Source organism: Acinonyx jubatus, chromosome A3 (genome assembly GCF_027475565.1).
Source record: "Acinonyx jubatus isolate Ajub_Pintada_27869175 chromosome A3, VMU_Ajub_asm_v1.0, whole genome shotgun sequence".
NCBI classification, from domain to species: Eukaryota; Metazoa; Chordata; class Mammalia; order Carnivora; family Felidae; genus Acinonyx; species Acinonyx jubatus.
Genome location: NC_069388.1, coordinates 78,277,066 through 78,301,073, shown reverse-complemented (window position 1 = coordinate 78,301,073; position 24,008 = coordinate 78,277,066). Strand labels below are relative to the sequence as shown.

Genomic DNA, 24,008 nt, shown 5'->3' with positions numbered 1-24,008 from the left:
AGGCCCCCTTCTCCACGTCCTCCCCCCCTTGCCGCTTTCTGGAAGGTTCGTGAAGGCGGTGGGCGCGTTCCGTTCGTCTGCGGCCGTCCGGAATCCGGCTCCATCCGTCCTCCCCAAGTCCACGCAGACCCAGCCGACCTTGCCATGCCGGAGAACGTGGCTCCTCGGAGCGGGGCGCCCGCCGGGGCTGCCGGCGGCCGCAACAAAAGCGCCTATCAGGACCGTGACAAGCCGGCCCAGATCCGCTTCAGCAACATCTCCGCGGCCAAAGGTATCGCTCCCAGGGTCTGACCTGCGGCCGTGCGGGGTCGAGTTCTGTCTGCACTGTCATTCTGATCTTGGGTTGCCAAGGCACATTTTCTGTTCCTTGAGATGATCTCGTCTTTCCAGTGATAGATGGAAAGATCTCTCTTTGGAGGGATCTGTGCTGTTTTTTGCCGGTAATTCCCAGTGCCTAGTATGGACACCTTTGGACTGGCCCCATTCTGGGTCTCAGACGCCCATAAGTTTTCATCCTCGGTCGCTCATCACACTCCAGTAGAAAGCAGCCGAGGCCCGCACGTGCGGCTGCAGTCCTTTGGGATCTGACACAAGAGCCCTGTCGCTTATCTGCTTATTGGTTCCATTGGTAGAATGTTGTTTGCATAATCCATTTTAGTTTTCTTGCCCTTGTAAAATACCATTTAAGTAAGCTCTTGGCGCAACTAATGAAACGAATTGAGAACTTAGTGCTTATATTGGGGCGGGGACCTTTGTATTGCGCTGTGGGAAAGACTTATCCGTCCTGTTTGGGAATATGGAAAGATCTAGGCTGTGCTTTTATGTTCTCCCTGTATGTGCAACGAAACAAACAAGTCTAGAAATATGGACAGTTTGTTGGTGTTTTCGTTTTATAGAATATTTTGGTGTATGGTAGAAATGAAGACCTGAGTTACAATTCTCTCGGTGGCTTTGTGACCTTCGACCTCTAGCCAGGGTTTTCTCCCCCGTAAAATTGAGGCTTTTTTTTTTTAGACTTGTGAGAATTAAGAATAGTCGAGTTGAGATAGAAGAATCTGGAAGGAAAAATGAGAACAAAGGCTTAGAGATGTTACCTAATGTGTATTGAATATTGAAACACAGTGGGCATTCCATCACGGCACAAAGTGCATGAAGAAGCGAGAGGTGAGATTGGAAGGGTAAAATGGGGCCAATCTCGAAGGGTCGGTGAGGAGAGGCCACATGAATTATCTGTGAACCTGACCTTGAAGAGAACTCAGAACAGAGACTACGAGTCTTTCCAAGTCAGACAAAACTCAACAAATTTGATCGAGGAAAGTTGCTTTAGTTAGGTGCATTTTCGGTTTAATTCAGGGAGCCACTTTTTATTTAGATGTTATCCAAAAAATGCCCCCTCGCCCACCCAGATTGGTTGATAGTGTGAAAAAAAAGTCTAGTATTATTCAGCATGAGTCAGTTAACAGACTGTACTGTGTGCCACACAGTATGTTAAACATCTGACAGTTTTGGAAATGTAAGCAGTCTAAAAAATCTTTTATTTTTTTGGATAATGTGTGTGTTATCTAACTTTTTGTAGGTGAATGTCAGAGCCTTTTTTTTTTTTCTTTTTTTTGCCTTTTTTAAACACCCCCAGCGTGGGGCTTGAACCCGCTACTCTGAGATGAAAGTCACATAGTCTCCATACGGAGCCAGCCAGGTGTCCTGAATGTGAGGGCATTCTTAAAGTGAATTGGTCTGCTTGTAGAATCATGGCCATGTGGGTACACTACAGTAGCCTGAAAGTGTAATACTGACTGGATAATTAGGAACAGCAGCCTAAAATTACAAAATAAAATTTTAAATCATAGCAAATATTTTCTCTAAAGATCTTTATCATTCACACAATAAAGGAGGAAGTATGCTGGTTGTGGCGCATACAATGATTAGGTCACAATCTCAGCCTTGTGTATATGGGGTGAGGTGGTATGTGAGGAAGGGGAATGCCTAATTATTTGTCTTGGGCTTGTCAAAGAAAAGGGGGTTTGACTTGACTGTTCATCACATCTAATTTTTCTTAGAAAATAGTAAATGGACTACTAAAACAAACATTCTTAGGGACAAGTAATAAGTAACTTTGGAACGGTAGACTGTATATCCAGATATATTTCAAGGATCCACTTTTTTTTTTAAACGTTTATTTATTTTTGAGACAGAGACAGAGCATGAACGGGGGAGGGTCAGAGAGAGGGAGACACCGAATCCGAAACAGGCTCCAGGCTCTGAGCTGTCAGCACAGAGCCCGATGCGAGGCTCGAACTCACGGATCGTGAGATCATGACCTGAGCCGAAGTCGGCCGCTTAACCGACTGAGCCACCCAGGCGCCCCAGATATATTTCATAACGTATTGATGATGACTGAAAACTGGGGTTTTAGTTTGGGTTTTTGTTTGGGTTAAGATTTGGGCTCTTTGTTTGTTTTGGTTTATTTGGTGGCAGGGTTGGAAGGTATCCAAAGGGTATTTTACTGTAGGCCATATATATATATTGGCCTCACGTTAGCGGACAAAACTCTTTGCCCTCAGAAATTACTGTCTATAGGTAAGAGAGACAGAATAGACAAATAAATGGAATTATATAGCTATTAGGAAGTCTTAAGGAATGGAGAAAATACAGTCTTCATTCAAACTACATTGTACTTATTTTGATATTTAGAGAAAGATTAGGTAAATCCTTAAAATGTGTTCTGCCATAGGTAGGGCACAAAGTTATTTACAGGGACTTGTACCAACAAAAGGTGAAATGTCATACAATTAAAGGAATTACTGTTTCCAGTAGATTATTATTAGACAATGAATTTTCTTTAGTGGACACAGTATAAACAGTTGTATACCATATCCTAATAAGGACAGAATGATCATTTGAAAGGAGAAATACTTCGTGGGGTTTTTTGTTTCATTTTGTTTTAAGAGCCTTGATTTCTTCCTTCTGTTTACAGCTGTTGCTGATGCTATTAGAACAAGCCTTGGACCAAAAGGAATGGATAAAATGGTAAAAACTTGAACTGTTTGTTACATATTGAGTGCTATTGTCCACACTGCAAAATCTCAATAGAGGGTTAGGTTGTGCTGCTTAAAAAATAAAAAGTATTAGAAAGGTACTTTGAAAGTTTAGAAGAATAAAAGATTGCTTTGGAATGAGTAGGACTTAACTATAATTCATATTTTATTTGACGCTTTTAACATTGAAAGTGTGTCCGCCAGAGTAGTTCTCTGTTGTTTTGTTACATGGAAAGTACAGTAAGGCAATAGCTATGAGCGCTTGAGTTCAGTGTTTTCTTATTGGTAAATAACTGTGACCCTCTATGGGTCTGTAGAATTTCACTTGTTCTTCCAGCAAGAGAATACTGCTAAGTTGAGAATACCAAGAAATAAGTTACTATTTCAACTGTGAGAAGTGTGTACATTATGTTCTTGATGCTATCTTTTTTGGAGATCCATAGTGTCGTTTGTTACTATGGATATGAACCCAGGAATAATAGTAATTATATCCAGTGTCTAGATTCCTTCGCTTCGAGCAAACAAAAATAGCTAGAGTAAAGCCAAGTGTTGCACTTGCAAAGTTAAGCTGTTGCTGTATATTCTTAAATCAGTATACTAACATAAGGGAAGAGAATTTAAAATTAAGCACAGTTGTAAGCTCTGCAAACATAAATTAACTTCTCTACTAAGAAGTTTTAAAGTTAGAGCTTTAGGGTGTCATAGTGCTGGGTAAAGAAAACAAAATTTTTGAAGTACAGTGTTTTCAAAAAACAAAACTTTCCAGATTCAAGATGGAAAAGGCGATGTGACCATTACAAATGATGGTGCCACCATTCTGAAACAAATGCAGGTGTTACATCCAGCAGCCAGAATGGTAAGTATAATTTTAGATGAGTGGGTTTTTTAAGTGTATTGCTTGATATTTATAAAGAGTTAAATTTGTTTCTTTGATCACATTGTGTTTAAGCATTGTGAATTTACTTTCTTTAGGTTAAGCAGGCATGTTTTTAGGATGCATTGTGTGCCTAGCATTGTGCTCTTCAGTGCAAGGTTGTAATAAAACATGAATCTCCTTGTCCACAGGAGTGTGCCAGGTAGTTGAGGAAAAAGGAGATAAAAACATGAAATGCCGTGAATTATTAGCTCAGTGGGTGTTAGTTGGAAGGGAGCAATGTAATCTTAATTGTGTGCAAAATAAATCACATGTCTAAACTTTACACTGGTGTTTATTAGAAATAATTACCAATTCAGCTAAGTGTGATGATGATTCCAGTGTCAAGTGAGAAGTCACCATATCTTTGAAAAGAAATTCCATCGAAAAGTTACGTTTAATTGTGTAAAGTTGACTTTTGAAGTGAATCAGATTCTACTTACACAGAGTCATTTCAGATGAGCTTCCAGAGGACTCCAAACTGATACTTGTGCCATCTAGAATGCTGCATTTTTTTTAGCTTCCAACTCTACAACATTATTTATGCTTTCTGACAGGAACTTTTTTAATAGCTGGGGAGAAAAAATTTACAACCCATAATCTGAACCAGAAATCATAATACAGCTTCTTATAGAGAGTATACCTAAGCAGAATTTTTTTGTGTCACAAATATATCGATCATTTTAAAATGAAACCCAAGAAGTCAAAAATTGTGTTGAATCTTAGAGTGTTGATAACAGTAGTCAAGTTGTTTGTGACACTGATCAGAAGGCCATTCGTTTTATATTTCAGTTAGATGTTATTGGGTCCTCACATTTCTCATTGAGCAACTTAGCATGTTCTGTTTCCTTAGCTGGTGGAGCTATCTAAGGCGCAAGATATAGAAGCAGGAGATGGCACCACATCGGTGGTCATCATTGCTGGCTCTCTCTTAGATTCCTGTACCAAGCTTCTTCAGAAAGGTAGGTAGGACTTGGGACATGTTTTATTCCTAAATAATGGCCAAAAAATACTAAGTAATAGGAGATATGATAGTTGATTTGGAATAACGAATCTTATTATTAGGAATTTTTAGGTTAAATTTTGCTTGGTTTATCATATGAATAAGAATTTTTTTTTCTTTTTTCTTTCTTATTTTTTTTTTTAAACCAAGCTTTATTTTGAATGAAACTTGATAGAATTTTGCTTTTCTAAAATAAGTTGTGGTGGTGTTACTAATCTTAGGCTCTAAATGAGAATGGTGATTTGGGAGAGATTGTATAGGTTCTTCTACTGATAAATAGTGCTTAATCATAGTAGTGACTCTCCAGTCACTTATTCTACTTAGAATTGTGATGTTTTGAAAAGTATATAATTTGGCTTCAGTCTTAAAGTATCATGAGTGCAGCATTGATCTGTTCCAAATTAAATGGAAATAAATTATTAGCCATAATAGCAGCTAACGTTGTTCAGACTATTTTGTTTATAACTGAAGCCTCAGTTTATTTTTTTTTTAATTTTTTTTTGTTTGTTTATTTATTTTTGAGAGACAGAGCACAAGCAGGGGAGGAGCAGAGAGAGAGGGAGACAGAATCTGAAACAGGCTCCAGGCTCTGAGCTGTCAGCACAGAGCCTGACGTGAGGCTCGAACTCCTAAGCCGTGAGGCCATGACCTGAGCCGAAGTCAGATGCTTGACTGAGCCACTCAGGCGCCCCATTAAGCCTCAGTTTCGATAATTTAAAAAATATGTCTACTTTGGGGCGCCTCGGTGGCTCTGTCAGTTAAGCATCCAACTCTTGATTCCAACTCAGGTCATGATCTCATGGTTTGTGAGATCAAGCCCCACATCAGGCTCTGCTGATAGCATGGAGCCTGCTTGGGATTCTCTCTTGCTCTCTCTGCCCCTCCCCTGCTTACACGTGCTCTTGTGCTCTCTTTATCTCTCTTCACTCTCTCTCAAAATAAACTTTCAAAAAATTTTTTAAATTATGACTGCTTTGAAATTATGAGTGGAAAGTTTCTATTTTTAACATGTGCCATATATGTAGTTCATGTGTTATAATAACGAAATTTTAACAAACAGGGATTCATCCAACCATCATTTCTGAGTCATTCCAGAAGGCTTTGGAAAAGGGTATTGAAATCTTGACTGACATGTCTAGACCTGTGGAACTGAGTGACAGAGAAACTTTATTAAATAGTGCTACCACTTCATTGAACTCAAAGGTGAGTCTGGTACTAAGGGATCATTGCAAAATCACATTTTAAAGTTAAGAATTGCAACTCTTACATTGTGATTTTTGATGTTAAACGGTTCATAAATGTTAGGTCTAGAGTGTCTAGATAACTGAGGTAATTTGTACAACTAAACTAGTTAAAGTCAAATTTCCTCCTTCAAAGCTTTCAAATAAATTGTATCCCCATTTTACATATGGGGAAATAGATGTAGTGAAGGTAAGTAACTAACCCAAGACCTATCAGTAAGAGGTAGGTTGAGGGGCACCTGAATGGCTCAGTCAGGTAAGTGTCCGAGTTCAGCTTTGGTCATGATTGTTGAGTTTGAGCCCCCAAATCAGGCTCTCTGCTGTCAGCACAGAGCCTGTTTTGGATCCTCTGTCCCCTCTGTTTCTGTACCTCCCCAGCTCATGCTCTCTCCTAAATAAGTAAAAAATAAGGGGTGAGTTGAGATTGGAACCCAGGACAGGTTTGCCCATCCATAGTCCCTCTTAACTAATAATCAATGCTGCTTTTTTTAGTTTTCAAATTTAAAGCATTGATTTTTTTTTTTAATTTTTTTAATGTCTGTTTATTTTTGACAGAGAGACAGAGCATGAGTGGGGGAGGGGCAGAGAGAGGGAGACACAGAATCCAAAGTAGGCTTCAGGCTCTGAGCTGTCAGCACAGAGCCCTATGCGGGGCTCGAACTTACAGACCGTGAGATCATGATCTGAGCTGAAGTCAGACGCTCAACCAACAGCCACCCAGGCGCCCCAAGCATTGATTTTTTTTCTAAGAATTTCTTGTGCATTTAATGTTAATTGTTTTCTGTCACATTCTCTTCATCCCTCCTGTATTTTCCCCTTTTTTTCATCAGCTTTATATCAATACATTCATTTTATTTCAATGTTATATGGGGAGTTTAGTGCTGGGTTCATCACTAAACTAAGCTGTGTGACTCTTCAAATTTCTTCATCTGAAGATTGAATGAGTATATAAATGATAAGCGCTAAGATCATTTTAGATAAGAATTGTCTGCATAAAGTTAACTTGGTTTTTGGATTTCCTATAGAATTATTAGTAATTCAGACAGGCTGTTTACTAAATTAATAAAACAGGAAAGCAAGCAGACATTTTGTGCCCTTGGTGACTGACAACATGAGTGGACAAGACAGTTTGTATGGAATGTTGTCTTCATGTTCCCACTCTTCCTTTGCAACCCAAGAAAAGTGGTTAAGATTACTTCTTGAATATCTTTGACATTAAAGAACTAGGATTTTTTTCTGTTGTGAAGTTGATTTTATTATTATTTTTTTAATTCCAGGTTGTCTCTCAGTATTCAAGTCTGCTTTCTCCAATGAGTGTAAATGCAGTGATGAAAGTGATTGACCCAGCCACCGCTACTAGTGTGGATCTGAGAGACATTAAAATAGTTAAGAAACTTGGGTAAGCATGTCTAATTTTAACTTTAGTAAAAATAAGGGGTGCCTCAGTGGCTCACTTGGTTAAGCATCTGTCTCTTGATTTCGGCTCAGATCATGATCTCATGGTTCATGAGTTCAAGCCTATGTTGAGGACGTCAGCACAGAGCCTGGTTGGGATTCTCCTGTCTCCCTCTCTCTCTGCTCCTCCCTCAGTTGCTTTCAAAAATAAATAAGCTTTTTAAAGAAAAATTAATTTTAAGAACTTGTATTAATATGGGAATCTCAAGAGTTTGTTTATATCCTTTTACGATGGCAAGGCAGTAGTGTGATCAGAGTTCAGGAATAGGGCACTAATAAATGATTCCTGTTTTATTCGACTGATGATTTTTAATCTATTAGTGATCTATTTTTTTAATAGTTATTTCTCCCAGATTTTATTTGTCTCACTGTATTTTTTTTAAATTTTGTTTATTTTGAGAGAGGGAGTGGGGGAGAGGCAGAGAGAATATACCAGGCAAGCTCCATGTTCAGCATGGAGCCTGACATGGGTTCTCGATCTCATGACTGTGAAATCATGACCTGATACCACATCAAGAGTCCGTCGCTCAACCAACTGAGCCACCCAGGCGTGCCCTGATTGGCAATCTGTTAAACTTAACAGATTTCCACCTGTTAACTGTCGTCTTCTTGTTTTCTTTTCTCTTAGTGGGACAATTGATGACTGTGAGCTGGTAGAAGGGCTGGTACTTACTCAAAAGGTGGCAAATTCTGGCATAACCAGAGTTGAAAAGGCTAAGATTGGGCTTATTCAGTTTTGCTTATCTGCTCCCAAAACTGATGTAAGTAAGAGCCAAATGCAATTGGTTCCTTGTTCACGTGTTTTGACTTTTTAATAGCTCAGACTTTTGTTTGTTAATACAAAAACAGAAAATACACTAGTAATAAAAACCATAGGTTTCAAAAGAATTTGTGAGATTGAGGGTGCCTGGGTGGCTCAATCGATTAAGCATCCAACTTCAGCTCAGGTCAAGATCTTGCGGTTCTTGAGTTTGAGCCCCGAATCAGGCTTTGCTATCAGCGCAGAGCCCATTTTGGATCCTCTGTTTCTCCCCCACTCTCCTTCTCTCACAAAAATAAAATACTTAAAAAAAAAAAAAAGAATTAGTGAAATTGAGACAAAAGTAGAAATTGTTGATGACAGACATGACAAATCAGTAGCTTCAATTGACTGTCATTGAACTAAGCATTGACTTCATAGATAAGGCAAATAGCAATAGAGGCTATGTATGAAATAGGTTATGGAAAAGTTACAGTGTAAGTAGAATTTCTAAATTCTTTCTAGGTTTCTGAGAAACCTCCACCCACCCTATAGCAACAGACAGATCTTTTGTCCTACATTAGCACAAATGAAACTAAACCAGGTTACTGTTTATACTCTAAAGAAATGTTTTTAAAGGTGTTTTCATATCTTTTAGTCATAAGTGCTATTTCCAAAAGTGGGTGGTTGAGCTTGTCACTTCGCTCAGGTTTGTTTTCTTTACAATGTATTGCATTACACATTTTTAGTCCTGTGTTTCCCAAAAGTTTAACCCATAGAAAAATTAATTTTGTTTTATACACCACTGATTAACAAGATTTGTCCCTGGTACCTCCTTTCAGCATGCCAGTTTTGTTTGTGTTTGTTTGTTTTAACAAGCCATAGAGTAAAAAGGATGCAACTGAAATTATTTCAGGAATGCATATATCTGTATGAAGAAAATTGACATATTCAGGAAATAGGATAATCATTTCACAGTTAACAAAAATGTACTTGCAAAAAATATAAGACAGCAAGGTGTATAGATAAAAGTTAAAGACCTGAGTTAATGTTGGTTTTCATCTTCCTAGGTCTTTTCTGGGGTGACAGTATGATATCTTACTTGGTATGATTTTGGTTGAATATACATGATATTTGCATTAAAAGTTTGTCTTTCTCACTAAAAAAAATTAAAGGCAAAAAAAAACTCTTATAAGGCAATTTATTAATATGTTATTCTTTTTCTCAACAGATGGATAATCAAATAGTAGTTTCTGACTATGTCCAGATGGACCGAGTGCTGCGGGAGGAGAGAGCCTATATTCTAAATTTAGTGAAGCAAATTAAAAAAACAGGATGTAATGTCCTTCTCATACAGAAGTCTATTCTGAGGTGTGGGCTATTTCTTTTGTTCACTTTATTATTTTTTTAATGTTTATTTTTGAGAGAAAGTGTGTGAGAAGGAGAGGTACAGAGAGAGACAGAGGATCCGAAGCAGGCTCCATGCTGATGGCAGCACAAGGTGGGGGCTCAGACTCACAAACCATGAGATCATGACCTGAGCTGAAGTCCAGGACTCAAAACGACTGAGCAAGCCAGGCGACCCTCTTTTGTTCACTTTTTAATGACATTTATTTTTGATCCCTTATAGCAATTGTTTAAGAAACATTCAAAGTGAGTAAACCACTGGAAATCTAGGATGAAACTGCATTGGTGGGACAGCACTGTATTCTGATCATCCTCTAAAGTAGGTTCTCTTCCCATTGTGATGATTTAAATATGTGGGATATACAGTTGACCCTTGAACAACTTAGGTTTGAATTGTGTGGGTCCACTTACATATGGATTTTTTTTTTATTACAGTGCTGTCAGGTGTATTTTCCTCGTGGCTTTTTAAAGTTTAAGTAATCTCGGGGCGCCTGGATGGCTCAGTCGGTTATGCATCCGACTTCAGCTCAGGTCATGATCTCACAATTCGTGGGTTTGAGCCCCGTGTCTGGCTCTGACAGCTCAGAGCCTGGAGCCAGCTTTGGATTCTGCGTCTCATTCTCTGCCCCTTCCTCACTTGTGCTCTTTCTCTCTCAAAAATAAACAAACATTAAAAAAATTTTTTTTTTTTAATTAAAGTTTCATTTAAGTAATCTCTACACCCGATGTGGGGCTCACACTCATGACCCTGAGATCAAGAGTTGCATATTCTTCTGACTGAGCCAGGCAGGCACCTCTCCTCATCGTTTTCTTAACATTTTCTTTCCTCTATTTTTATCATAAGAGTACAGCATAGGGGTGCCTGGATGGCTTAGTCAATTTGGCATCGGACTCTTGATTTCAGCCTGGGTTGTGAGCTTACAGTTCGTGGGTTTGAGCTCCACATCGGGCTCTGTGCTAACAGGGCAGAGCCTGCTTAGGATTCTCTCTCTTCTCTTTATCCCTCTCTTTGCTTGCACGCGCGCTCTCTCTCTCTCAGATATTTAAAAAGAATACAACATATGCTACGTGTAACATGCAAAGTATCGATTAAGTGTTTATGTTATCCAGAAAGCTCTGATCTTTGGGTTATTAGTAGTTAAGTTTTGGGGAAGTCAGGGCATCTGGGTGGCTCATTCAGTTGAGTGTCCGACTCTTGATTTTGGCTCAGGTCATGATTCCAGGGTTGTGAGATCAAGCCCTGCATCAGGCTCCGTGCTGAGTGTGGAGCCTGCTTGAGATTGTCCCTCCCTCCCTCCCTCCCTCCCTCCCTCCCTCCCTCTACCTGCCCCCCTCCCCTTCTCCTGTGTGCTCTCTCTAAAAAAGGGCAGGAGGAGTCAAAAGTTGTATGCAAATTTCAGGTGGTGTCTGGGCAGCTTAGTCGATTAAGTGTCCAACTCTTGCTATCAACTCAGGTCATGATCTCATAGTTCATTAGTTTGAGCCCTGCATCATGCTCCGTGCTGACAGTGCAGAGTCTGTTTGGTATTCTCCCTGCCCCTACACAGCCCCCCCCCCCCCCAATAAATAAATAAGCTTTAAAAAGTCTTTTAAAAAAAATGACAAAAAGCAGTTGAATGGCAAAGTGGTTTTTATTTTAATCTAGCATTGATATAATCCCTGATTTGTATTTCAGAGATGCTCTTAGTGATCTTGCATTACATTTCCTGAACAAAATGAAGATTATGGTGGTTAAGGATATTGAAAGAGAAGACATTGAATTCATTTGTAAGGTAAAATATTCCTAGCATCTGTGTGAAAATACTGTCTTAATCAAATGTTGTCTTAATTTGTGGATTTGATTTTTTTTCCCAGACAATTGGAACCAAGCCAGTTGCTCATATTGACCAGTTCACTGCCGACATGCTGGGATCAGCTGAGTTAGCTGAGGAGGTCAATTTAAATGGTTCTGGCAAACTGCTCAAGGTAACAGTATTATAATAAAGCTTTTTATCTATCTGGATTTTTTGTTTTCGCCCTTATTTCAAATACCTAATTTGGAGTTTGTTTACTAAAGATTACAGGCTGTGCAAGCCCTGGAAAAACAGTTACAATTGTTGTTCGTGGCTCTAACAAATTGGTGATTGAAGAAGCTGAGCGTTCCATTCATGATGCTCTATGTGTTATTCGCTGTTTAGTGAAGAAGAGGTAATAGAAGTTACTGAGTAATATTTTGAGCATTAAATTTCTTTACTTTGACTTTTTAAGGTATAAATAGTAAGTTATTAAGAATAGCTTTCTGTTGGATAAAATAAGCTAAAAATGTATTTGTGAATTTCAGAGCTCTTATTGCAGGAGGTGGTGCTCCAGAGATAGAATTAGCCCTACGGTTAACTGAATATTCACGAACATTGAGTGGCATGGAATCCTACTGCGTTCGTGCTTTTGCAGATGCTATGGAAGTCATTCCATCTACACTAGCTGAAAATGCTGGCTTGAATCCCATTTCTACAGTAACAGAACTAAGAAACCGCCATGCCCAAGGAGAAAAAACTACTGGCATTAATGTCCGAAAGGTAATAATTTAGTCTCTTAATTATTGCAGAAAATGTTGATTAAAATGTTAAAAGCTTCATAATCATCTATTGAATGAAAAGCATTCTAATGAAAAGTAATCTTGGATTTTGGGGCACCTGGCTGGCTTAGAAGAGAACGCAACTCTTGATCTCTGAATCGTAAGTTTGAGCCCCACATTGGGTGTAGAGATTACTTTTTTAAAAAATAATCTTGGATTTAAGTATGAGATCTGCATGTTAATTAATTTAGGCCATTGAGTAAGAATGAAGATGATGCCTTCACTGAAAAGTATCAATTATTTGGTACTTATGGATTGTGTGACTGTTAGTGAATTAATTGGCCTGTGTTTCACTTTCCTCAGTTGTAAAAACAAAGACAGTTAATAGTTTCTTCAAAAGCCTGTTGTGAAGATTGAACGTATTACCAACTAGAAAGCTTTTATTAAGTTGCCTAGCATAAACACTATGTAAATGTTAACCATTGCTGCTGTTGTGGCCATTAGCCAAGTATGGTTGTATAGGGTAAATACAACAGTAATTTCCCTTTTTGTATTAATGTCTCCTTTTATTGAAGAGACAAATTAATATATAATGGAAAAACAACTGTGAAGATCCAAGGTAATATTTTCGGAATGATAAAAAACTCCAAAGGAAGGGCACTGCCTGGTTAGGGGAAACTTCATGAAGACACAACTTTGATTGGTAGGGAATGAGATTTTAGGTGGAAAAGCAAATGGTTTACAGGTGAAAGGGACCAGGAAGTGACTCATTTTGTCTTGTGGATTATATGTTGGTGATACACTGGAATTTAACTTTGGGAAGCTTAGATAAGAGCTAGAATATGCCTTTGAGTATTGGGGCAGGTATGTGGGAGGGGGGTTGTTTTCCAATAGTTGGGAGCTACTAATTTTTTTTTTTTTTTTAAATCAAGAAGCTAAGATGATGTAAAAGTATTTTAAGGGGGAAAGACTGGAGGCACGGTGGCCTGCTATGGCCATTGTAAATTAATGCAGTAATCCTGAGAGAAAGGGGACTGAGATAGTGGCAATAACAATTTAAAAGTAGGGTTTAAGAGAGATGTAAAGGAAGAGCAGACCAGATTTGGCCAGATTAGGATTAGGATTCAGGGATGGTTTAAGCATTAAAGATCTTACAGTTTTTAATTAGTATGATTAATTTTTGCCCAGATAATAGGAGTTATTTTGGGATTAGGATTGGGGGGATCTAGCATTAATTTAGTTTTTCCAAATTTTAGTTAAATACAACCTACAATACAGAGAAGAGCTTAGTAGGGAATATTTTACTTTTGACTAGGGCAAGGGAAAATGAGGTTTAAAAGGCCTTATTAATTCAAACTTGTAACAGTGTAGTTGGTGATGTAAGTAATAATTACACTAAAAGCAATCTGTGCTATTTGGCAGGGTGGTATTTCCAACATTTTGGAGGAATTGGTTGTCCAGCCTCTGTTGGTTTCAGTTAGTGCACTGACTCTAGCAACTGAAACTGTCCGGAGCATTCTGAAAATTGATGATGTGGTAAGTATAAATAGATTGTGGATGTCCCTATAAGGTCAAAAAGGCATATTTTTAAAAGAGTTTTGGGAGGGGAGCAGGGTGGTAAATGATACTTTGTTGGTCCTCAGGTGGTAACAGTTCATACTTTTACAGTCTTTTCTCACTTGTAAAAATAGGAGTGATTTGGTAATTGCCCTAAACCAGTGTTAAAATTTTATCATTACAAGTTGTGGAACTCAGGTTTTTTTCTTGTCAGGTAAACACTCGGTAATCAAGTAACACTGGCCAACTGGCACCATCACAGCCACTAACAGTGTGTCTGGAGTGGAAGATCTCCTTGCTGTTTGGAAGATTGTTTTCCTCTACAAATTCCCAGGCCTGGTCTTCCAGTTGGCACTTGCTTGAAATTGTATTGAGATAATTGAATTAAAGTATTAAATGTTTGGTTTCAAAAGGCAGATTAATTTATCATCCCTTCTACCCCCAACAGTCTGTTACTTCTGATATTCTTGACCTGTATAAGAAGAGAAAATGAATTCACATTCACTTATGGATTCGTTTAGGTCTCAATCCTGGGTACTTTAAGTTTGTTTGTTTTAAACAAGTATTGAGAATTTTAAATGGCCCAGTATGCTCATCACCCTGATAAATCCCCATTTACACAAAAATATCAAAGCCCTATATATACTGACAGTTCCAAACCTGGAGCCCACCTCGGATTCTGTCTCCCCTTTCTTTCTGCCCCTTACCCCCTCACTCTGTCTTCTGTCCCTCTCTCAAAAATAAACATTTAAAAAAATTTAAAAACACTTTTTCTTTAATCCAAATGACTTACATTTGAACTTGTTTTTTTTTTTTCAATTTTTTAAACATTTATTTATTTTTGAGAGACAGAGCATGAGCAGGGGAGGGGCAAAGAGAGGGAGACACAGAATCCAAAGCAGGCTCTGAGCCATCAGCAGAGCAGAGTCCAACGCAGGGCTCACACTCACACATCAGGAGATCATGACCTAGGCCGAAGTCAGACACTTAACCGACTGAGCCATCCAGGCACCCCAACTTTATTTATTTATTTATTTATACACACCATTATGTATTGATATATAAATAAATTTGTAAGTATTGAGAGTCCCCCCATCCTTTCTAGTCCTTACTTTCGTTTCTTTTTTTCTTTCCTTTCTTGCTGGCTAGGACCTAGAGTACAAATGCAGAAAGGAAATGATCACGGTGTGAGAGCCAGCCTCTGAGGTAGCACCCAATAATTCCTGCCTTCTAGTATTCACAATCTTGTGTAATCCCCACCATCTCCCACATTGTACCAGGGTTTAATGATAGCATATGATCAATAAGCATGGAACAGAAGTGACAGGTCACTTCCAGGATTAGATTATAAAATACCGTGGCTTCTGCCTTGGACACTCTGGTTTTTGCTCTCCTAAATTACTTGATCTGAGAGGAACAGGTTGCTATGTTGTGGAGAAGCTTTATGGACACAGGCTTTAGCCAATAGCTAGCAAGGAACTAGGGCCTGTCAACCATTACATGAGTGAGCTTGGAAGCAGATTCTCCAGTCTCAGTAGAGCCTTGAGATAATTGTATCCCTGATCAACAACTTGACACCCTTGCAAGAAACCCTGAGTGCGAACCATTCAGCCAAATTTCTCAAATTTCTGACTCTTAGAAACTAGGTGATGTAAAAATGTTTATTGTTTTAGGGTAGTACATTACACAGCATGACATAAATAACTAATACAGTGGGCATCTTTGTTTTATCCATCTTTTCACCATCAAATATAATTGCTATTTTATTTTTGTTTTATTTTTTGTTAGATTCCTTTAGTTAAGGAAATTTCCTTTTATTCCTGATTTCTTTAGAGTTTTATTTTAAACATATATAGATGTTGGGGCACCTGGGTGGCTCAGCTGGTTAAGCATCTAACTCTTGGTTTCAGCTCAGGTCATGATCAGTGGTGGCTTAATGGACTGAGCCACCCAGGAGCCCTCTCCCCCCCTGTATTAACATCGCAGACTTCAACTTAGCATTTATTACAACAAATGTTATAAAGTTCAAACACATTTTTGCTATTTCAGTATTGAGTTGCATACAGACCAAATAAACTTTACATAATGACAGACATTTCCATCTATGACTGAAGACACTTGAGCCTTCCACATTGATCACAGGGCCTACACAGGTGATTTTAAAGTTATCAAGGTTATCCTCAGCTTTACTTTAAGTCTCCTTAGTCTCTGGCTCTGCTCCTCGTTCTTCCTGTGCTGATGTGGCTGTGGGAACAGCAATGGCTGCAGGAATTGAAATAGCTGTAGCAGCTGCAGCCATAGCCTCTTCCTTCTGTTTTTTTCCTACTTGTTTTGCTCCTTTTATCCTTTTGTGGTTCTTGTCCTTTTTTTCTTTCTTTCTCTTTCTTTTTTTTCTTTCTATACCCTTCTTTGGAATTCCTTGCCAGTGATGGGTCTGATGGTAGGCTTTTAGTCTTTTTGATCCGTAACAAAGGTGACGTGCTTAGACAGGGTGACTTAAGACTGGACAGGGAATGGAGGTGCTTGGGGTTTTTAGCTACTGGCTCAGGAGACTGAGTCAAATTGGGGTAAGGACTTGAGGTCTGCAGAGCTGGAGACCACCAGGAGATGGAATGCTGTTCCCAGGTAGATTGGCTCAGGGAAGACCTTTTCCTATGCTTTGATACCAATGCAAAGTCTCGTGGTGACTTCTTTGAGGGGTGAAGAATGGGAGCCCCTGTGCTTTGGGTGGACATAGTGATGCCCTTTTTTAAGATGTGGAGAAGAAGGGTATCTCCTGTGCTTTAGAGGAGACCATTCTTGGGAATGTTGAATACTGATGTGGGGTAGAAGGGGGTGCTTCCCTTTGTAGTGTTATGAAGACCAGCACCTCTGAGGAGGAGGAGAGAGAAGGAAAATGGATTCCTTTACTGGGTGATGAGGAGGGACTTCCTCTACTTTAAGGAAACCCTCTTCCTTCCCCTTTTGCTTTCGTGGTGAGAAAGGCCTTCCTCGAAGTCACCTACCTCACCATTTCTCAAATGGGACCTCTTCAGTAAGTAACTCATTATTTTCTGAAGAGGAGGAACAGAGTCAGATGAAGACTGCTGGTTTTGTCATCTGGTTTGGTGTCTCTACTGCACAGAAACTGCAGCAGCCGTTTCGCCACTGTTACGGTGTTTAGATTCAGAAAATTCTACTTTTCTCCACTTCGGGGCTGGCGAGAGGGCCTCTTTGCTTATTACCTTTATATTTTGTCACTTTACCTGAAGTTCTCCTTGGAGATACAGAAACATGAGTTTTTCTGATATAGCCTGGCTGCTGGGGTGTTGGAGAATGATGAATTTTTGGCGGTGGAGTTGCTGGAGGTGTTGGCCGGTGTCTTCACGTTGGAGGGCTTGCGGAAGGATATAACCTACAAGTTTTTGAGGGACCTGGATGCTCTCTTGGGAGGCTTCTTTCTGATTGGACAAGACAAAGTGTACAATGAGCTACTCCTAGACAAGGATGCTGATGAATCCTTTCTTGTGTCTCACTGGAGAGCTTTCCCTTCTAAGCCTTGGTGGAGTTCTTCAAGGAAATAGACTGCCACCTCCTCAGGCATGGCGGTCTTCTAGATGAATATAATCGTGATGGGATCTGTGCACCCTCTAGGTGGAGTATGAGGAGAGTGAGATCTTGGTCAAGTCGTCTTTTTTTCCTTTTCCTTTCCTCCCCCACCCCTCTGAAAAGTTTCATAGGCTCTGGTACAGGTTTCGGCAGGGGAACTTTAGGATGTCACCAGTAGAAGTGGTGACTTGTACTGAAGGTTCTTTTTATTGTTCCTAAAGGTTCTGAGAGTGCTGGAGTTTTCTATTTTCCTGGAGCAAGGAAGGACTCTTGGTCCTTGGCTCTTGATTCTGATGGGGAGATTGAACATGACTACACGTTATCTCATGACTGGGCAGGATTGTCTTCTAGGGAAAGGAGACATGGATTAGAGTCTTTCTGGGTTTCAAGAAGCATTCTCTCCCTTTTCTCTCTGCTTTTTCTTTTTTTTTTTTAATTTTTTATGTTTATTTTTGAGAGAGAGAGAGTGTGTGTGTGTGCGTGCGCGTGCACGCACGCGCATGAGTTAGGGAAGGGCAGAGAGAGGGGGAAACACAGAATCCAAAGCAGGCTCCAGGCTCTGAGCTGTCAGCACAGAGCCCAATGTGGGGCTGGAACTTGTGAACTGTGAGATCGTGACCTGAACTGAAGTAGAGTGCCTAACCGACTGAGCCACCCAGGCGTCCCTCAGCTGCTTTTTCTTCCTTATCTCTCTTATCTTTGTTTTCATCTTGCTCTCTTATCTTTGTTTTCATCTTGCTTTTTCATAGATGCCTGTTTTTCATTCTGTCTCTGTTTTATTTCTTCTTTAGGTCTGGGGAAGCAGATGGTCTTGTAGGATGATGGGCCACAGTTCTCCCATAAACTTAACTCTCTAGCACTTTATTTTCCATTCAAAAGCTCCATCAGTAGAAGGATGATTCAAAATCATCCATCAGATGATTTTCATAATTCTGGGTTCTGGATTCTCCAAATATACCCAAGGGAGTTGGGCCAGAGCCACAATGGGATGCTCACTCTGCTATAACCTAATAAAGTGACAGTACTATGTACTTCAGGTGCAAGGAATATCTTCCATTTTGGTTCAGTACTTCACTTCCAATCGATTGGCTCAACTCAATTATAACATTCTCATCAAACCCAAGGATTTCTTTTACTCATTTTGTTCTCCAAGCCTTTGTAACTTCCAAATTTATTTTGCTCATATCTGCCAATTTTTCTAGGCATATTGCACATTTCAGCTACTTTAGTAGCTTCTGTTTGTTGCTGAAGCAAAGATCTTACTTTGCACTTGTTCTGCAGAATTGCAGGGTCATGTTGTTCTGACACCACTCCCCTATTCCAAAGTGCACCAGGCTAGATCTTTATGAAGTTATTTTATATACTTAATATATAATTTATATTTATTTAGTGTATATTTTAATTGGTTTAAGGCCACTTAATATATTATAATTATATATTAACTTACAGTAACATTTTTATGGTAACAATTTTAATTTTTTTTTAAAAAACAATTGTTTAAAGTTTATGTTGAGAAACAGCATCAGCAGGGGAGGGGCAGAGAGAGAGAGAGATTGAGAATTTCAAGCAGGCTGCATACTGTCAGTGCAGAGCCCAATGTTGGGGCGCAAACCCAAAAACCATGAGATCATGATCTGAGCCAAAATCAAGATTTGGATGTTTAACCGACTGAGGCACCCAGGTGCCCCTAATTTTTTTAAGATTGTATTTTTAAGTAATCTACACCCATCTATCTCTATACCCAATGTGGAGTTCAAACTTACAACCCAGAGATCAAGAGTTGCATGCTCTACTAAGCCAGCCAGGTGCCCCTATGAATTGATCTTTTAAACTTAAAGTGATGGAGAAAATGCTAATAATGCAGAAAAACTTAAAAGTCTGTGGTGACTGCAGCTATTACATTGTGATTAGCACAAAAAAAATTAAGGAAAATTCTTCCAGTATTAGAAAAGTATTTAATCTACTTCAGCAAAGAAGTTCTCACAACTTTGACAAACAAGTGAAATTGTGACATACATCTTGAATGGTTCACTTTCATCTCATTAAACGTAAGGATCAACCAACATTCATTTTGGAACTACACTGTTGATCAATTGCAACTGTAGGTAGGCTACAGATAGAAGAGTTAAATATATGGCACAAAAACAGACACTCAGATCAATGGAACAGAATAAAGAACTCAGGAATGGACACACAATGTATGGCCAACTAATCTTTGACAAAGCAGGAAAGAATATCCAATGCAATAGACAGTCTCTTCAGCAAGTGGTGCTGGGAAAACTGGACAGCGACATGCAGAAAAATGAACCTGGACCACTTTCTTACACTATACACAAAAATAAACTCAAAACGGATGAAAGACCTGAACGTAAGACAGGAAGCCATCAAAATCCTTGACGAGAAAGCACGTGAAACCTCTTTGACCTTTGCCTCAGCAACTTCTTACTCAACACGTCTCCAGAGGCAAGGGAAACAAAAGCAAAAATGATCTATTGGGACCTCATTAAATAAAAAATCTTCTGCACAGCTAAGGAAACAATCAGCAAAACTAAAAGGCAACCGACGGAATGGGAGCAGATATTTGCAAACGACCTATCAGATAAAGGGTTACTATCCAAAATCTCTAAAGAACTTATCAAACACCCAAAAACCAAATAATCCAGGGAAGAAATGGGCAAAATACATGAATAGACACATCTCCAAAGAAGACATCCAGATGGCCAACAGACACATGAAAAAATGCTCAACTTCACTCATCAGGGAAATACAAATCAAGACCGCAATGAGATACCACCTCACACCTGTCAGAATCGCTAACATTAACAACTTAGGCAAGAACAGATGTTGACAAGGATGCGGGGAGACGGGATATCTTTTGCACTGCTGGTGGGAATGCAAACTGGTGCAGCCACTCTGGAAAACAGTACAGAGGTTCCTCAATTAAAAATAGAACTACCCTATAACCCAGCAATTGCACTACTAGGTATTTATCCAAGGGATACAGGTGTGCTGTTTCGAAGGGGTACATGCACCCCAATGTTTATAGCAGCACTACAGACAATAGCCAAAGTATGGAAAGAGCCCAAATGTCCATCAATGGATGAATGGATAAAGAAGATGTGGGGTATACACACACACACACACACACACACACACACACACACACACACACACACAATGGAGTACTACGCAGCAATCAAAAAGAATGAAATCTTGCCATTTGCAACTACATGGATGGAACTAGAGGGTATTATGCTAAGTGAAATTAGTCAGAAAGATAAATATCACATGAATTCACTCATATGAGGACTTTAGGATACAAAACCGATGAACACAAGGGAAGGGAAGCAAAAAGAATATGAAAACAGGGAGGGGAAAAAAACATAAGAGACTCTTGAATATGGAGAACAAACAGAGGGTTACTGGAGGGGTTGTGGGAGGGGGCATGGGCTAAATGGGTAAGGGGCATTATGGAATCTACTCCTGAAATCATTGTTGCACTATATGATAACTAACTTGAATGTAAATTTAAAAATACTAATAGTAAATAAAGAGAATTCAATATGAAAAAAAATGAAAGTAATATTAAAGAGTATAGTGTATTTTATTTAGAAGTTATGGGCTACAACCCTTTATACAGGCATACCTTGGAGATATTGGGGGTTTGGTTCCAGACCACTGCAAAAAGCAAATATTAAAATAAAATAAAGCGGGGCGCCCGGGAGGCTCAGTCGGTTGAGCGTCCGACTTCAACTCAGGTCACAATCTCACGGTCCGTGAGTTCGAGCCCCACGTCGGTCTCTGGGCTCATGGCTCAGAGCCTGGAGCCTGCTTCTGATTCTGTGTCTCCCTCTCTGTCCCTCCCCCGTTCATGCTCTGTCTCTCTCTGTCTCAAAAATAAATAAAAACGTTAAAAAAAATTAAAAAAAATAAGATAAAATAAAATAAAGAAAGTCATATGAATTTTTTGGTTTCCTACCTAGTACATATAAAAGTTTTATTTAAATAAATAAATAAAAGTTATATTTACATCATACTGTAGTCTATTAAGTATGCAATAGCATTATGTCTTTTAAAAAGTATATACCTTAATTAAAAAATACTTTATTGCTAAAAAATGCTAACCGTCATCTGAGGTTTCATGGAGTTATAATCACTGATCACAGATCACCATAACAAATATAATAGTTTTAAAAGTTTGACATATTGTGAGAACCACCAAAATGTGACACATAGAGATAGGAAGTGAGCAAATGCTGTTGGAAGATGGCTGACAGACTTGCTCAATGCAGGACTGTAATTTATAAAAGTTGTAAAACACACACACACACACACACACACACACACACACACTCTCAATCACTTACTCACCTTCCCCCGGACAGGTAGTCATTAACCATTTATCAGCATTCCACTCCTGACAGCTGGCAGCCAGCCATGGCACTTAACGATTCTCCAAAGTGTTCGATCCCAAAACACGCTCTTTCCAGGGAGCTCTAGCCAATGATTGAGATGGCAGGACTAGTGGGGTCTGGTCATTTCTGACCATTGTAGAACTCTTCCATGAACAATCTTAATGCTGGAGCTCTCTTTTTAGCTGGCTAAGACTTTCTCAGCATTACACTGCAGTTTTAAACTCCTCCTACATAATTATTCTCCTTTCCTGCTCTTTCCTAAAGTATCAGATTGTATCTTGGCCTGAAGACTTTTCCTACTCCTTTTATCTTTCATAGGAATTTTCCCAGTAAATCTCTTGCATTTCTAACTCCTTTTTGGTGTCTGCTTCTTGTAAGAACCAAACTAGGAGAGAAAAAAAAAAAAAAAAGAAACAACCCAAGTAACCATCAACAGGTAAATGGATAAACTTTAAAAAGTGAAAAAGAGGGGTTCCTGGATGATTAAGATGGTTGGGTGTCTGACTGTTGAATGATTTCAGCTCAGGTCATGATCTCATGGTTTGGGGGATCAAGCCCCAAGTCAGGCTCTGCGCTGACAGCGAGGAGCCTGCTTGGGATTCTCTCTCTCCCTCTCTCTCTCCCTCTGTCCCTGTCCTGCTCATGCTCTCTCTCTCAAAATAAACATTTAGGAAAAAAAGAAAAGCATACAAATTTATTAAAAAAACAAAAAACAAAAAACAACCCCTAAAAAGTGAAAAAAGACAATGCTAATAGTGCAGATTAAATTTAAGAATATTCCTTATCTGTAACTATTACATTATGGACAGCACAAAAAAATTTAAAAATGAAAATACTTCCAGTATTGGAAAACTATTGTCTCTTTCAGTAAAAAATACTATTCAGCACTTTAAAAGGAACAGACTGCTCATATACACAACATGAATGAATTTAAAAAGAAATTAGTATGCTGAGCAAAAACTCTGAAAGCCCAAAAGAGTACATACTTTATGATTCCATTTATATGAAGTTCTAGAACAGTCAAGGGGATGGAATGGACAATAGGCTGGGAAGGGGCACAAGAGAGCTTTCTGGGATGATGGAAATGTTCTATATCTTAATAGGGGTATGATTTCATGAGTGTATGCATTTGTCAAAATTCATCCAACTATGCATTAAGATCTATTCTCTTCACTAGGTAGGTTACCTCTCAATACAAAAGTATGAAAGTTCTTCTTGTGATGATGTAAGATTTGTTATTCTGTTCTTGTAGATCTGTCCATTTCTGCTCTATATACTTTGCAGCTATATCATTAGATATCTTCAAATTTAGAATATTGTTGGTGAGTGGAAACTTTTCCGCTCTTCTACTTAGATACATGACAGTGTCCTCCACACTCATTCCTTCTATTATATTCTAATCTTCCACTTGCCGTGCTTCGGTATGGAGTCTTGTCTTGCTGTTTGGGGTCAGGCTTACACTAAATCCCGAAAGGGGCACCTGTGGCCATAGAACCATCTGCATGCGAATGACTAGAAGTCCCTATTCTGGTCACTTAGGGCGTCCATACCTTATGAGCTTCTAGCTCTGGCTTCTGCTCAGAATCCAGCCAGCATCTGTTCCAGTGTGCAAAGCAAGTCTTAGCCAAAACAAAGAACAGCCTGAAGGAGGTGGGAAAGTGGGGGATTTTGCAGGTGCTCACACTCCAGCCCTGTCAACAAGAAAGGCTTGGTAAAAAAGGGTTCAGGGGCACTGGCTCAGTAAGGAGAGCCTGCCACTCTTTATCTTGGGGTCATGAGTTCAAGCCCCACGATGGGTGTAAAGCTTGGTAGAAAGAAGAAAGAAAGAAAGAAAGAAAGAAAGAAAGAAAGAAAGAAAGAAAGAAAGAAAGAAAGAAAGAAAGGAAGGAAGGAAGGAAGGAAGGAAGGAAGGAAGGAAGGAAGGAAGGAAGGAAGAAAGAAAGAAAGAAAGAGAGAGGGGGAGGGAGGGAGGGAGGAAGAAAAAGAAAAAGGAAGGAATGAAGGAAAGAAAGAAAAGATTAAAAAACAGGGCTCAGACCTTGGAGATACGTAGGTTCTAGTTATCATTATACCTTAACTTCATGGTGGCTATGGTTGGTTG

At 39.2% G+C, this 24,008-nt stretch overlaps 1 protein-coding gene across 1 annotated transcript; it reads left to right on the top strand.

Moving 5' to 3' along the window:
* CCT4 (chaperonin containing TCP1 subunit 4) lies at window positions 1-14,316 on the top strand. The gene is made up of 14 exons (XM_027072379.2): window positions 1-271; window positions 2,975-3,027; window positions 3,802-3,891; window positions 4,802-4,910; window positions 6,012-6,154; window positions 7,470-7,591; window positions 8,276-8,408; window positions 9,618-9,757; window positions 11,469-11,565; window positions 11,648-11,758; window positions 11,850-11,980; window positions 12,114-12,348; window positions 13,770-13,883; window positions 14,119-14,316. Exons 1-14 carry the CDS (start codon window positions 145-147, stop codon window positions 14,131-14,133), a joined length of 1,620 nt encoding a protein of 539 aa, XP_026928180.1. The 5' UTR covers window positions 1-144; the 3' UTR covers window positions 14,134-14,316.
* The last annotated feature ends 9,692 nt before the right edge of the window (window positions 14,317-24,008 follow it).

Coding starts and splice junctions, on each gene's coding strand:
- CCT4 (XM_027072379.2), top strand. CDS start 145: ATGCCGGAGAACGTGGCTCCTCGGAGCGGGGCGCCCGCCGGGGCTGCC. Junction 3,892..4,801: donor TACATCCAGCAGCCAGAATG/GTAAGTATAATT, acceptor CTGTTTCCTTAG/CTGGTGGAGCTATCTAAGGC. Junction 7,592..8,275: donor AAAATAGTTAAGAAACTTGG/GTAAGCATGTCT, acceptor CTTTTCTCTTAG/TGGGACAATTGATGACTGTG.